This window comes from Cyprinodon tularosa, unplaced genomic scaffold (assembly GCF_016077235.1).
Source record: "Cyprinodon tularosa strain WSP-4 unplaced genomic scaffold, ASM1607723v1 ctg270, whole genome shotgun sequence".
NCBI lineage: Eukaryota > Metazoa > Chordata > Actinopteri > Cyprinodontiformes > Cyprinodontidae > Cyprinodon > Cyprinodon tularosa.
In genome coordinates, this window is record NW_024038975.1 from 1017968 (window position 1) to 1034390 (window position 16423).

At 38.9% G+C, this 16423-nt stretch overlaps 1 protein-coding gene across 1 annotated transcript in view; it reads right to left on the reverse strand.

The window, feature by feature from the left end:
- nck2a (NCK adaptor protein 2a) overlaps positions 1-16423 on the reverse strand; it is a 52064-nt gene that overhangs the window by 8190 nt on the left and 27451 nt on the right. Inside the window, exon 2 of the mRNA XM_038289667.1 lies at positions 2934-3175. Coding sequence (XP_038145595.1) covers positions 2934-3159 — 226 coding nt within the window. The 5' untranslated portion in view covers positions 3160-3175. The remainder of the gene's footprint in view (positions 1-2933; positions 3176-16423) is intronic.

Here is a 16423-nt window from a genome sequence, read left to right on the forward strand (position 1 = left end):
TTGATGTGGAAGGTTCAGAGCAGTTAAAAAATAAATAAATAGATAAGGTGCAAAATGCAGTAAAAACATTGAGTTGAGTTCTATTCTGAATATTCACCATGTAGTGCAAGTATGGTGTTATCAGTGTGATGCAGAGTCTCGATTTGTGACTTGATTTAGAGTTTTCAACAGGTCAGCTGTCTGATGGTTGCGGGAAAAAAGCTGTTACAGAATCTGCTGGTCCTGCAGCAGAGGGAAGAGCCCATGGTGGGGGTGTGAGGGGTCGCTGATGATGTTATGGGCTCGGGACACGCAGCGTTGGGATGAATTTACAATTCAGTTCAAGCAAACATCCAGATTTGACTTAATGAGAGGGACGTTAAAATTTCAGAGTGGCGAAACCGCAGTGGGAATAACATCTGACAGGAGAAATCTTTGGGTTCACCTGAGGAGACGTCGTGGACAGAATATATTCTCTGGAGAATATTTACCAGGAAGATGCTCCAGATGTCAGCAAGTCAAAATGTGTAATAAGGATAAAAATGCCCAAATATGATTGAGTCCTGAAATTTAATCAAAACCTGGATGGTTAAAGTACAACTGTAAGGCTTTTACTCTGCAACTGGGTTAGAGCAACTTCTTATCATTTTTACCTGAAATCAGGACATAGTGCCTCATATCGCCTGAAACAAATTGGGCCAACCTTGCAGTGTTCTTTAAAAACTCAAATGGACAGAAATGTAATGATCCCATTAGTTTTACAGGTGAGTCCTGACCCAGTTTCACCAATATTAAGGGCTATGCTTATTTTCTTTACCCACTGCCATTTTTTTTTCTTTCCCAAGGAGAAGAAAGTGGGGCATGGAGCAGCAGGCAGCCATTTATAGTTAAGACTCTGCTCAGATGGATGCTGACGATACGACTGCAGAATGCAGCAGAGATGGAAAGGAAAAGCTAGAGATAACAGTAATCAGAAATGCTCAAATAATGATGGAGTGAACTCACTGAGGGGGATTAAAACAAGGAGGAAAAAAAACCTCCACCAGATGACGAAATCAAGCTATCAGCCAATCAAATTATCTCTTGAAGTGAGTTACTTCCATTAGCACCTGACCCTCACCTATTGCTCATCACCTCATCATGAAAGTGTTCTCTCCTATTGGATTTTCACAGGCTTTTAACAGGAAAGAGCGCCTGGCAGGAAGGATGCTGCCCAGGGCTGGAATGGGACGACGAGGCCATAAATGTTCCAGTCGATATGTAACTCAGTCAGAGAACAGGGAGGTAATCCATCATTCCCATACAGCCATTAGGTGTCTGGTTGGTCCTGCAGTGTAACTACTGATAAGGTAAAAGCAGAAGTCCACAGTGACAGAGAAAGGAGCTGATGGAGCCTTAGTGACTGAGCCCCCCCGCCATTAGAAACCACTCAAACTGTGTGATCAGTGTTTTGGTGGAATTTCCACCAGGCATTTCCATTTCCTGCCTGATTCCTCTCCTTTCCGTTCCCAGCCACTCAGGTGGGAGTAAATCTAACCACGAAAAGCTCAGAGGCAGCTCTGCTAACCATTCATAGAGTCACAGAGCAGTTGAACCATTTTACATTTCCCTACCTTGATTTGAGCATCAGAAAGAACAGAAGCTACTTGATCAACCAAGGATGCTTGTTGGAGATCACATCAGTGACAGTGGGTGTTAAAGATTACCAATGTCACTACATGGTAACGTTTCCATATTATGAAATAGTGGAAATAAATCGGCTCACAATTTACCAAAATAAATAATTTTACTCTCTTATCAAAGTATGAACCTAAAAGCTCATCATGGTTTCCCTGCAGATATTTCTGTGGTTTGATTAATGAACTTCTAAATGGATGAAATGATAAAGGGATAGAAAAATCAATAAAGGAATGTTTGGCTCCACAGGAGCGACATCTGACCTTGGTTGTCTGTTTAGCTGTGGCAGTATCCTGCAGGATGGCAAACAGCAAAATCTGATCTAAAAACAAGTTAAACATTCTTAAAATAAGCGTCTTTGCCCTTAATTTGAGCAGCTATATAAGGTCTGCTAATGAAATTAGTATTTTAGATATTATGCACTTAGAGTAAAAAAATCTTATTTGGTAAATTGTCTGACGGAAAATAAACTTAACAAAAGATTAAAAAAAACTGACCGCATTATATTTCATTCTTTCCTGTGCATTACCTGGGTTGCTGCTGCCAATAACCTCATGTTCTGCTCTCAAGGTGACACATTTGTCCCTGCGCTTCAGATTTTAACCACTTCTCTCTCCTAGCTAACTATATTGTTCTTCAGATCTGAATACTGGCTAAAACCTCCTCTATTAAGCACCAGATCGCACCTTTACATAGAGAAAGCATGGAAATCACTCACTTTACTCTCCTTGCTTGCATTTGGAGCTAATGGACCATTAGATTTAAAGGTTCCAGACATGGATTTAAATGCTGAAAAATCTCTCGATACAGACCAATAATTGGCATCATCCACTTGCCTTAATTGTGACGCAGGAAAATGTGCTTCAAAAGGCAGAAGTTATACTGTTATACGTCATTAGAAGTCTGTTTCTCTCACTTAATGAAAGAAAAGGAGAGACTTCCTTTTACCTGCACTATACACACTACTTTCCCTCCTCTAAGCAGAAAGCTGTACCCACACAGACAGGATAATATATCCAAGTCATGGCTGGGGACACTGAGCGACAGAGTGCTGACAGCTGAGAGCAATGGCCGAGTCAACAGGCTCCCTGGAGAGCTTGGCGACAGCTTCCAGCCAAGAAACACAGATAAAAAAACGTTTTAGTCTCTATGGAAATCCAGACTAAAAACAAACTCTCAGTGAACAGAAACCCACTCTCTCTTGGTAATCACTGTGGGATACAGATTCACCGTTTTGAATAAAAAGCATATCAACATATAAGAGCTAACATTATTACCCAGAGTGTCTTTGATGTTCTTCACCAGCGAGCCTTTCTTCAGGCTGTTCTTGCGCTCCACGTAGTTCGATGGCACATAGCCCGTTTGGTTGGCGGCGTTGCGGACGCGCCACCACGTCTTTGAGTCGTCCAAGAGGAAGAGGCGCTCATTTTTACGGATGTCAAGTTCCTGGTCCTGCTGGGCCGTGTAGTCCCACTTGGCTACAACAATCCCCTCCTCCGTCATCTTTCATGGAGTCCTCCTAGGAAGAAGAAGAAGAAGGAAGGACGTGAGTGAGTCACAAATCAACCACAAATATCAGAACCTAACAGTCAGAGAACCAGAGTGACAGGAGAAAAAAAAAAGCTGTTAAAGTTTATTAGACTGAGCTAATATTGGTGTCTCTTCTAAAAGATTTACCACTTTGACCTGCATATTTGAACGGTAGGCCTGAATGGAAAAACTAAACATTGGGTTAAAGAGCACTTTGGCTTTATCAAGCACGGCAGAAAGTTTCCTACATTCTTTCACACCCGAACCAAAAACATCAAATTATAAAAGCTAAATCATCACAAAGTAGTGCATGCAAACTGAAAGAAAACAATGAATCGTTTTTAAATCATTTTGAGAAATCAAATCGAGTTCAATCGACTTTATTTATAAAGCACGATTTCAATAAACACAAGGTTTCCAAAGTGCTGCACAAAAAATAAAATAACTAAAATAAGTAAAAGTAAATAAAATAAAAGCACTGCCAACACGGATAAAAATATGCGTGTGTATACATAAAATCTAAATTAAAACTTCACTTTTACAAAAATTTAAACCCAGTGCAGCCAGCATTGGTCCAACAGTTTGCAATTTAATGCAGGGTGGTGGCAGCATCATGCTGTGGGGATGCCTTTCCTCTGCAGGAACACCAAATACATTATTTCTGTAAGAGAACCTGCACACAGGTGGACTCTGTTTACTGTTAGGCCTAATTATTAAGGCAGGGGACTGGATTAGATTTTATTCAGGGTATCAATACGTACTTTTCGTGGAAACTTAATTCTACTTCATATCTCTGCATGGCGCTGTTTCACCTAAAACCATTGCATAATAAAAGCTAACTAAACATGAATAGATTAGAGGGGTATGAATACTTTTGCACTTTGAGCTGTTTTTGTGGGGCTCAGCCCTGCTGTTTGGAGTAAGAAGTCATTAAAAAATGATCCACATTCATCCCTGAGTAAAATAGCTTAAGTGCTTATCCCTGCTCACATAGGGTATTAGTTCGGATAAATCTAGGAATGGTTTCCCGTCCATTACATAACCAGGATAAACGTTAATGGTGATATTTTAAGCATGAACTGACATTAAATCTTTAATTCCTCAAATGGTAATTGTGGCAGCATATATGTCACGTAGTCAAGGCGCCAGGTACCAGCATTAGCTGAGAGCATGAAGCTTGGATGACAGAAACTAGAGCTCTCTTGGCATCCCAGCATTTCAGGGTTATTTTGGCAAAGAGCAGGACAGACACATGAAAATCAATTTATGTGCTCTTGCTTGTGCACAAACACACAAACAAACCTTGCCTTTCGGGGTTGTTTATTTATTTATTCTAGACAAGCAGCGGGCGATTATATGCTCTATTTCACCGGGCTTTGAGTAAGGTCATTGACGTGGGTCAACCAGACCACCTTCGGACCACAGTTCCTAAAGGCCGACTCTATGCATGTAGGCATGAGGTATGTTTGACGTAGACCTGTAGGCTTTGAGAAAAACCTCAGTGATAAAGGCAACCTCATTCTATGAAAGAATCTAACCAGTCCAGTTTATATTTAGCTCAGGCTGGGAGTCTGCAAACAAGCATTACAACAAAAAAGGAAAGGTTCACCGCTTGAAAGAAATTAATGAATGAAGAACACTTGGTACAACAAAGCCCTATTTTGTTAATCTTTAACCTTTAAAGATAAGATTTAAAGTTAGTGTTCTTTCCGAGTAATAAATCAAACCCCAATACTTAATCCCAAGCAAGATTGTGATTAGCTATTGAGACATTAGATGCAACCAACCCTTGGACTAAAATAGTCTTCCGCATTAAAAGGGAAATAATAGATATGTATCGAGTTTTTTTTCCCCATCATGCTGAAATGTTCAGTCATTAACTGAATCAAACAGAAACCCCCGCCGAGTTTAAAATGGAAAACAACATTGATTTGAGTGTATGAAGAAGCATGAGAGTGAGATTAACCATGAATATTCAATGCATGTGAACAACAGATAGTAAAAAAAAAAAAAAAAAAAAGGCCCATTAGGTTGTATTAAAGATGTGAGGAAAGCATTCTGTGTAATATTTACATGCATTTTAAGAGAGGCTAAACTGAGGAAACAGAACCTGTGATAAGCATCTCTTAAATTAGGCGTTATAAAAAGATTCCATTAGTGGTGGAAAGATTTATATCTTCTGTGTAGATTACTTATTAATGCATAGTGATAGGGGCAGCGGAAAATAGCTCTCCTTTTGCACAACCAGATAGATTTATCTAAGTTTCAATTAGGCTACAACTGCAGAGCAAAAGATGAGTGTAAACCTTCCTACTGCTATGGTCTCAACCAGCAGTTTGTGTCACTGCAGGGGAATGTCTAATAGCTGCTCCACAGCAGCTCAAGCACAACAGTTTGCACAGAAAATGTGCCTCTGCTTGCCGTCACTAAAGCTGTCAAACTGGCTCTTGCCTCCCAAGCTGAGGGAGAGGGATAGCAGAGGGAGGGAGAGTTGTGTAAAAGTGAAAAGTTTGTGCAAAAATGACTGAAAGTTAAACAGCTCGACTTTCTAGGACTTGTGATTTTTTTTTTCCTTTTTTTTTTTTAAACACAGTGGAGCAACAAAGATATTTTGACAGTTAAGGATGGGACAAAGACAACAGCTGGGCTCCTTTAGAGCAGGAAGGGAAATGAATCAGAACAACAGATTTATGACTAAAGAGGGATGGGGGCGTCAGCTCTTCCAGGAGAAAGGAGGTGTGCTTTGGCCTCTGTGCGTCTGGCAGCAGTAGCTGGATTAGACTGGATTACTACTCTCATTGAATTTTACAACGTTTATAAAATCAGACAACTACTTCATTGTTGCAGTTTCTAGCAAAAAATATTTACATTTGGTCTTGCTGCAATCTTCTGTCACAGGCATAGCACAGATATTTCTTGTCTGCTTTTTGCAAAATAGCTCAAACTCAATGAGATAGAATGTGGAGAAGCTTTGCCTGGGCTTTAACTAGGCCAGTCTAAGAGATTCAACCTAAATAACTGCAGAGTAGCTCTGACTGTACGGTTTGAAATGCTGCTCTTATGGAAGTACTTCTGCACAACATGTGAAACATTAGGAGAATATTAGGTTGACCGTATGACTGACTAAATAAAAAAAAACAATACATGGTCATTTCTACAGCATCGGCTCACTTTGATTTAGGACAAACGTCTTCTTTAGACACAAAAGTGTCCTCTTCTTTTTTTTCTTTTTCATTTTTTGTTTGCTTTTTGTTCTTTTGCTATGACAAAAGCACTTTTGTAGAAGTTTACCATAAGAGGACCCTGTGACTGGAGGTGCGATACATGCATGTAAATCGTTAATAGTGGTACCTGGGGCAAAAATTCTTTTCAGGCTGAAAAACTGTGAAATAAACACTATCATAACAAAGAATCTGTGTATATTGCTTTATTTAAAGATGAATACATACATATATATATATACATATATATATATATATATATATATATATATATATATTTTTTTTTTTTTTTTAATGAAATAACATGCCGGGGGTCACGCTACTAAAGAGGAACAATTCAGTCATTCATCTTTTCTGCTCAGCCCATTTCTTCTTTTTGTCTCTTTGCTAATACTTTTTCTTTTGTTCTTATTCCCCACATTGGGAGGAGCCGTTTCCATTTCCCTTAATATGCAAACTATCAGATTAACCCAGTAAGTGAGGCTCTGATCCACCTGACGTGGAGGGATTGGTTTGGAAGTCTGAGGGGTGCAGGGGTGGTCCACGCTTTCATAGCTTTGACTCCAAGTCCTCTAACAGTTTTCTCACTATATAGGTAAATCAGGACCTTAAAAAAAATAAATGAATAAAAAAAATCAGAATTTTCTGCAGTTATGATTATTAAAATTAAGAGGATCAACCTATATTTTTATTTTGACAAATTTTGACTTGTTACACTGAGAGATCCATGCATTAATGTCATATTGCTGAAAAATTAAGCAATAATTTAATAATTTCCATTTAAGCAAATTGTTTTAGTGAAAAAGTTGCCCATCTGGAGCCTAAAACATTCCTCTCTCAATGAACAACAAGAATCACAAAAAGAATTGCTGGAATAAATGCGTAAAATACTGAGGTCCAAGCTCCCTGTAGCAATACTGATGTGCTGAACAGCAGTAACTCAACGACGAATTAGAAATATGTTGTGCAGTCCGAGCTGGAATATTAACCTGCATCCAAGTTTTAAGTTTTGCAACCTAACAAAGGCTTGAGTTGAGTAGCTTCACCACAGCATGATGCAACCACCATGTTTCCCCAGCGAAGGGGACGTTCAGGATGATGCAAAATGTTGGTTTACTTCCATATTGTCATTTAAATGTAATTTCCAAAGTTTCATTTTGATTCATCTGATCAAAGCACCTGTTTTTACAATGTTGTGTTATTTGGGTTCACTGGAGTGAAGGCCTAAATATAAAAGCACAAGAGTTAGTTCTTCCTGAGTATCCAGATACTCTGTTTTTTTTCCCACAGGCGAAAAACCCCCAAAAACTATTATGTTGTTTGGTGACTCCAAAGATGCAAATGTGTTTGCATGGTTATGCATTTCTGTGCTGCCCTGCGATGGACTGACGACTTGTCCAGGATGTACCAAGTCTTTTGCTAACAGACTATAAGAGACAGGTCATCCTGATGGACAAGTGTTGAAAGATGGAGGTTTTTTTCATAATTTTTGGCTAATCCTTCAAATGACCCTACAAATCAAGGCGTTCTAAAACTCTTCGCTTCTTAACTTCAAGTAAAGACCAGTGGAAAACATACACAACAATGTACAAAAGATCTTTATTTGCTTTAATCTTCCCAATTTTTATAGCTACACAACTTATTTTTTGATAGAGGCAGTAAAGAAAAATGCCTCTCATTGAGCACACACCCAACAAATTCAGATGAAGGAAAAGAGGAAGGCTTTACAGGTGCTGGTCATAAAATTAGAATATCATGAAAAAGTAGATTGATTTCAGTAATTCCATTTAAAAAGTGAAACTTGTATATTATATTCATACATTACATACAAACTCATATATTTCAGATGTTTATTTTGTTTAATTTTGATGATTACAAATGACAACAAATGAAAATCTCAAATTCATCATATCAGAAAATTAGAATATTACTGAAGACCAATAAAAACAAAGGATTTATAGAAATGTTGGCCAACTGAAAAGTATGAACATGAAAAGTATGAGCATGTACAGCACTCAGTATTTAGTTGGGCCTCCTTTGGCCTGTATTACTGCAGCAATGCGGCGTGGCATGGAGTCGATCAGTCTGTGGCACTGCTCAGGTGTTATGATAGCCCAGGTTGCTCTAATAGTGGCTTTTAGCTCTTCTGAATTGTTGGGTCTGGTGTATTGCATCTTCTTCTTCACAATACCCCATAGATTTTCTATGGGGTTAAGGTCAGGAGAGTTTGCTGGCCAATTAAGAACAGGGATACCATGGTCCTTCAACCAGGTACTGGTAGCTTTGGCACTGTGTGCAGGTGCCAAGTCCTGTTGGAAAATGAAATCTGCATCTCCAAAAAGTTGGTCAGCTGCAGGAAGCATGAAGTGCTCTAAAACTTCCTGGTATGTGGCTGCGTTGACCCTGGACCTCAGAAAACACAATGGACCAACACCAGCAGATGACATGGCACCCCAAACCATCACTGGCTGTGGAAACTTTACACTGGACTTCAAGCAACGTGGATGAAGTGCCTCTCTTCTTTTCCTCCAGACTCTGGGACCTTGATTTCCAAAGGAAATGCAAAATTTACTTTCATCAGAGAACATGACTTTGGACCACTCACCAGCAGTCCAGTCCTGTTTCTCTTTAGCCCAGGCAAGACGCTTCTGACGCTGTCTGTGGTTCAAGAGTGGCTTGACACAAGGAATGCGACAGCAGAAACCCATGTCTTTCATACGTCTGTGTGTGGTGGTTCTTGAAGCACTCACTCCAGCTGCAGTCCACTCTTTGTGAATCTCCCCCACATTTTTGAAGGGGTTTTGTTTCACAATCCTCTCCAGGGTGCGGTTATCTCTCTTGCTTGTACACTTTTTTCGACCACATCTTTTCCTTCCCTTCGCCTCTCTATTAATGTGCTTGGACACTGAGCTCTGTGAACAGCCAGCCTCTTTAGCGATGACCTTTTGTGTCTTGCCCTCCTTGTGCAAGGTGTCGATGGTCGTCTTTTGGACAACTGTCAAGTCAGCAGTCTTCCCCATGATTGTGTAGCCTATAGAACTAGACTGAAAGACCATTTAAAGGCTTTTGCAGGTGGTTTGAGTTAATTAGCTGATTAGAGTGTGGCACCAGGGGCCATCAATTTTGAACCTTTTCACAATATTCTAATTTTCTGATATGATGAATTTGAGATTTTCATTTGTTGTCATTTGTAATCATCAAAATTAAACAAAATAAACATCTGAAATATATGAGTTTGTATGTAATGTATGAATATAATATACAAGTTTCACTTTTTAAATGGAATTACTGAAATCAATCTACTTTTTCATGATATTCTAATTTTATGACCAGCACCTGTACAGCTCAAACTCCTCATGACCCCCTGGTCTCTTACACAGAGATTTTAAGAGAGAAAGATGAGCAAGAGGCTGCTGAGCTGGGGTTCGACAGCACTTCACAGGGGGAGTGTTCAGAGGCTCTTTCAACAGCTCACAAAGAGGGAGGCAGGAAATAAAAGAGGATTATAAAAAAGAGGGAATGTTTAAAGGAGAGAAAAAAAAACGTTTGGCAGAGCTTTATGTGTTTGGCATTCAGGTCAAATGCTCCCAAATTTCAACCAATAGCAGACCACCCCCCCCTTACAAAGTTTGCAGTAGCTGCCGCTCACAGGAAGGAGGAGGACTGCTTTACTCCCTGCTGGCAATCAGTGTCGGAAACATTTAGAGCGAAACCCAACACACTGAAAGAGGAGGAAGCCAGATTTGATGTAAAAGCCACTAAGACCTTTTGTGATTTAAAGATATTTAATGCTTGTCCTCTCAAGAGGATTCATCTGCCCACAAAAGCAGACCGAGGCAGAGTTGGATACCATTCAAATGCACTTAAGGATGAAGATGTGATCCATATGTCTGCCTGCTGCTGCCACATTTCTTTATGTTTCATTAAGCAAAAAAAAAAAAAACATACTAATACACCTCAAACAAATTACTAGGCATATCAATTATCTATCTTTAGAATTGTTAAATGGAAGGATCGGTGTATGAGACGAACTTCTGCTTTCGCATCATGTGGTTGCTTTTCACTCCTCTTTACTTTCACAGGGATAAAGTGTTCTACACATAAATGCATAATGTAAAAAAAAAAAAGGTTATCAAACCACAACAGGATGATATTAAAGCATTTAATGTTGTCAGCATGAAAAAGGACAAACAAGTGGAGAAGACTCAAACCACAAAGTCTAAGGCAGGCCAGTGGTAAGACTGAGGAGGCTTCTTCTAACTCAGCTATTCAAAGGAAGGAAAGAAAATTTGTTTTTTCTGGGAAGTCGGGCAGTTTTACAGAGAATCCCGACCTGCGTTCCTTCCACAATGTCAAGAACTTGTAGAATACAAAAATTAAATGCTTAAATGTGTGATCAAATGAGTTAAATTCATCTGTGTGTTCCTAGTAACTTTAAAACATCAAAAATATGCAGCTTGTGTTGTCATATTTTTTACATTTTATTTTAGACCATTTGGTAAACAAATTATCTGCAACGTAAGAATAACCTAACCTGCACAGCATATTTAACAAGCAAATTAAATATGAAATACTGCAATACTGTAAAGGTGCTTAGATGCAAATTTGGAAAGACATCAATTTTTTTTTACCGTTTTCCATCTTTCCCTGTCCTCGATATCCACATTTGATCAGTGGTGGGGCGTCAGGGCCTTTAAAGCCTTCACTGCTGGTCTAAAATCAACATGAAACACTAACCTATATTAACAACCTAAACTTTAATTTGCTTCTTTCCAACTGTAGAAATGTATTCAAAAAAAAAAAAAAAAATTCTCTATATTTTGTAATGTTTCTCTTGGCTGTGCTGCTTCCATCACATTTATGTGGTTGCTACATTTGTCCAATCCAATTTCCATTTTCGGTCTCTTTGTGTTGCTATGTCAATCAAACCTGCACAGGGCCTTCAGAATCAGCAGTATTAGCTGAACCCACCTTAACAAGATTCATGACGAGCTTTATTTTCAATGAATAAGACTTTAGATTTGCTCCACAGGAACAGCCAGAGGGCCCACCCTAATGTCAACATTTTCTGTCCTCTGGTCAGTGAGAGCAAAACGTTTACAGACAAATTAAGCTAGCGACAATCTGCATTTTAGATGTGCTTTAGTTAAAAGTTTAATGTCAGCTGACATTAAAGCCTCTCAGTGATAAGTGTACGGAAAACAAAGCGACGATGCCTACAGAACAAGCAATGACTAACACATTTAAAAGGTGCAGGAAAGGGAAAGATAGACTGAATTTAAATAATAGTAGTGAAGTTGGTATTCAGTCCAAGTAAATTGGTTATAAATACGATTGCTAGGGAACAAATAAAGGATTAATCATTTTACAACAAACATCCTGACACACAAAAGTTATTTTGTTTTTACAATGTTAATTGTCTGTCTGATTCAGTGCAGTTCCACCATTTAAAAAAAGCTCATTGCCTCTATATTAAAACAGCCACCCATAATCATCATCATCATCATCATCATCATCATCATCATCATCATCATCATCATCATCGTCGTTCATGTTTGATTCATCTGCCCGTAACTCCAAACAATGCTTTTCTATTGTCAATCACAGAGGATAATCATTTATTTAGGTGCACAGCTGCATAGAGGGGAGGGGCTTACTGTCAATTTCCACTACATCAGACTTCTCTCAGCTGCAAAATGCTGCAAATATGGAGTCATTAGAATCAATTAACACAGCCATTGCAGGGCAGCGCAGGGCAACAGTGAGCAGACAGCACAATGGTAAAAGTCAACTTGATTCTATTTTTGCCAGACCTCTGCCATTACAGAGACCGGTAGTTTAAAGGTATAATGGAAGATTTTGGTGAATTTTTGAAAAGACCCGTCCTCTCCAGTTTTAAAAAAAAAGTGCACATGCACAACCCTGTACCCGACAGGGAACGCATATTAAAAGCGTGCAAGAGCATGTAGGAGCCCATTCCTCCTCGTGCACGCTCTGTTTAAAATTTGCTTTTCTCATAGTTCATATAAGCTTAGTTTCCAAAAGAAGATTTGCAATTTTTTTCGACTATGTCAGACTCACCACCAGTAAGGGAAAATGGGGACGAGCATGTAGGACATCCTTACGTAAACATATCACCAGAATGATTGACAATTAAGAGGACCGCTTCATCCACCCTGAAAAAGAGCATCCTCCGCTATAACTTTAAGTTGTGCAAATTAGAAATCACACACATTAGATCTATTAAAGAGCTGTATATATTACCTCAGAATAACAAAATATATCAAATATAAAAAGCTTGTTTTAAACAACAAGTTTTGTCCAGGTCAGAATCACAGACTCTGATGTGATTGTGTGAAAAGGTAACAACTAATTTACCAAATATTGCTCAAAAAGCTTTTCTTTATTCCTGTTTAAGGCTCTTGAAGAGAGCAGTTCCACTTTCACTTCCTGTCATCACTTAAGTCTTTCTCTTGAGGAGAATTTCAGGTTATACATTTGGCCTCAATTGCAAAAAAAAAAATATTTTATTTTTCATATACATAGTTATTCTCTTTGTCTCTTCCCCTGTCTATTGTAGACCCCTGCCTTCTACCGATCAAAATCCCAGCTAAACAAAGGCAAGTCTAAGCTATAGAACCACAAAGAAAAGCAGAACGTTAAGCCAGACATTACGACATCTAATTAATCTACCACTGAGAGAATAATCATTTAAAAATCTTCAATTATCTTCAAATATCTAATGCAATTGCACAAAAAGGATTACCTTACTAGAGTGCGTTAAGAACAAAAGATTGCTTTTGATAAAAGATTAAAAATTCTACCTTAGCAATTTTTCTAATCTTTTAATATTTTATTTTGTGTTTAATAAAAGTTAGGGTATAACAAATTTAAGTAAATGGAAAAGGGGTCAATGCACAGTAGCTCACTGAAAATGAAAACAGAAAAGCATCAAGTTTGGCACCCAGAAAGAATTTTCTACTTTGAAACTAATCACGTTCGCCAGGGATTAGTATGCAAACGATTTGATTAGTAAGAAGCTCTCATCTACAACAGACAGCAGGAGCTAAATGTGTGTTGGAGGTATTTGCTGCAGAGCAGAAGGCGAAGGTCAGACGACGGATGCCTTTTTATCCCGGTGTAAACAGAGTTTAACTGGTGATGCTTCGTAGGTTTGAAGGAGGCCAGTTTGTCTGATCCTGCAACCGTCATCATCTTTTACTGTGTAGTGAAAAGTGTTTCTGTCATGCTGGACAGACAAAGACATAACAGCAGAATTCAATAGATCATGCATCTCCTTGTTTGCTCTGGTGCACTTGACGGCTCAAATTCTTGCAAATCAAATCATTTACATGCCAATTGCTGCTTTTAATGCAGACTAAATTACAGTAAAATCAGATCACTCCCTTTAGCTGTTTATGCGCAATTTTCAAAGCGTAAGAGCCGAACTTGATGTGTAACCTGAGGGTGTGTACCACCAGGGGTCACAGTCAGGTTTATTTTAATAATTCATATGCAGGATTCTAAATTAGTGCTGCTAGACATCAGAAAAAAAATAATAACTGGAGAAACCTTTCCAGGATATTACAGTGATGCTACCAGCCTTTTCCTAATCATCACAATTTCCTTAGTGCTTCCTGTAAACCAGAGGAGACGACTCTTTAAGAAGCTGTTTGAGTCCATCCATCTGCTCAAACAGTATCAGCAAGCGGAGGGTTGAAAGAACAACACTTAAAACACTCCATTCAAACAAACAATTGCTAACATATTTGTAATTAGAGTTCTATATATAAAAAATAACAATTCTTCACTGTTAATTAGAAGAAATATTGGTATTAGTGCTATATGTATGCTTATAATACAGCCACTGAAATGAATAACACATAATGTTACTTTTTAAACAGTGTGGGTTTTAACAGTATTAATATTCTCTACATGTTTAACTTTACATTTAATCAGATTAGCATCTCATCCCTAAATTTAGTCAGAATAACAGCTGTGTATGAACTCCCACTTTTTAATCATCTCTTGCAGCGAAGCAACACACTTTACTCACCAGTATCACATTACAAGAGTTTCTGTTTTGGTTAAAGTGTTAGTTTAAGCAGAGGAACGCAGTACACAAGTTGTGATTGGCTATAAACGTGTACCCTTGAAGTTCAGAAATCCTGATAAATCCAAGTTTCTTTTTGTTTTTAGGCCCAACAACAACTAAGGATGTTTGAATGCTTTCCTTTCTTCATTTTACTATGGTTGACCGACTCCTTGTTTAAGAGCACACAGTGCTAGTTTCCTTTGTACACCTCCCAGCACACTAAATACATAATGTTTCAGCTTTTACGAGCGGCCTGTTCTCCGGAAATGTAATAAGCTGGTCCTCGTTACACCGCCACTCGCTGCCTTGCAGGCTCACTCACCAGCATAAATTTCATTGTATCTTTTTATCTGGATTTCTGAGCAGGTAATTCATGAGAAAATGACTATTTTTAACTGTAGTGTAGTTCGGTGCATCTTGCAGGGCGAAAGTAGAGAGCATAGTTTAAACCAATATTGCAGATGTTTCTCCTCCAGTTGAAGAGACAAAAAGCACTTGAAATTATGTAAGGGGGAAGTGATGGAGAGAAATAAAAGTCTAGGGTTATTTATGGGTCCAGTTAGAAGATTATCGTTGATCATAAAAAACTAAGGATGTCCTGTTAGCATAGAAAAGATGACCTGTTTTGCTACAGAGTTTATGACCTGACTAACTCTTCCTCAAACAGGAAGTCTACAACAGCCCATTTAGAGATAAAATATACACTTTGTTCATTTATAGCTTCCATATTTAGAAGTGAAAATATAGTCTTTTTTTCTCATAACTTATACAGAACATTTATCTAATAAAACTATCAACATGATACCTCTAAGTATCGTCCATCCATGCAGTTAGATTTTGGGGATTTTTATCTAAGGGGGGCAGATATTTATAAAAAATATGCAAAAGATTTTCGTTGGGACACTGGTGAGAGATCCTGAAGTAAAGATTGAGGTGAAATGCATCTCGGAAAAAGTTTTTTGAGAGTACTTATCAGAGATGGGGACTCGAGTTTGTGACTCGTACTCGAGTCGCACTTAAGTCGCATATTTAATGACTTCAGACTCGACTTAGACTCGTGATTTCTGACTTGTGAACAATATTTTATTCCAGTGTAAAAACACTTATTCAAGTGTTTTTTGTTTTACTAACTTGACTGATCGCCGCTCGCCTTACCCGCACACAGAAGAAAACTCAAAGACCCAAACCGTGAAGCACTCAAGTTCAAGTGTTTTATTTATACAAAAAGCCACCGCAAAAGTGGCATAATAAAACAGTCCTTTTCTTCTCCTGATAAAACCTAAAATTCAAGAGTTTTCCTTAAAAATCAGAGGCTGGAAGTTGGGCTCCGCTTGTTATGCTGCTTCTGGTGCGAGTGATCAGCCTGCAGCACCCACTGGCTGATCCACAGACTCTGCGGCGCTCCAACACTGTTCCACTCCCTGGCGTGCCACACCCCATTCCAGACCGATCCAGCTAAAAAGAGAAGCAAGGAGAACGCCAGCATCCACGCGCCAAAACTACGTCGGAAGATATATTCCTATTTATGCTTTAAGCGAGGGGGAGCGCTACTTACAGGCGAGGTTCCTCCTCTGCCCTAATACTCCTTACTGGGCCATCTGTGCGCACGGATCCCGCCTGCATCTCCCTCAGCAGCGCGTCCGTCTCTGTCACCTGCAGATTACGTTCTCCTTCTCCTTTCCTTCAGACTCCTTTTATGTCGGCTTTAATCAGCCCTTGCTCACACCTGAGCGCAGCATTACGCAGCGCAATTAATGCACTCCGCCTCCTCAGACAATACTTCAGTCCAGTGCGCATGGATTGTCACAAGGGAAAAACAAACTAAAACAACCCAACATGCAGGAAAAATTCAAAAGTCTAAAATAAAGGAAAACAATCATATAAAAAAGAAACATCAAAACATGCAAAGCTCAAGAAGAAA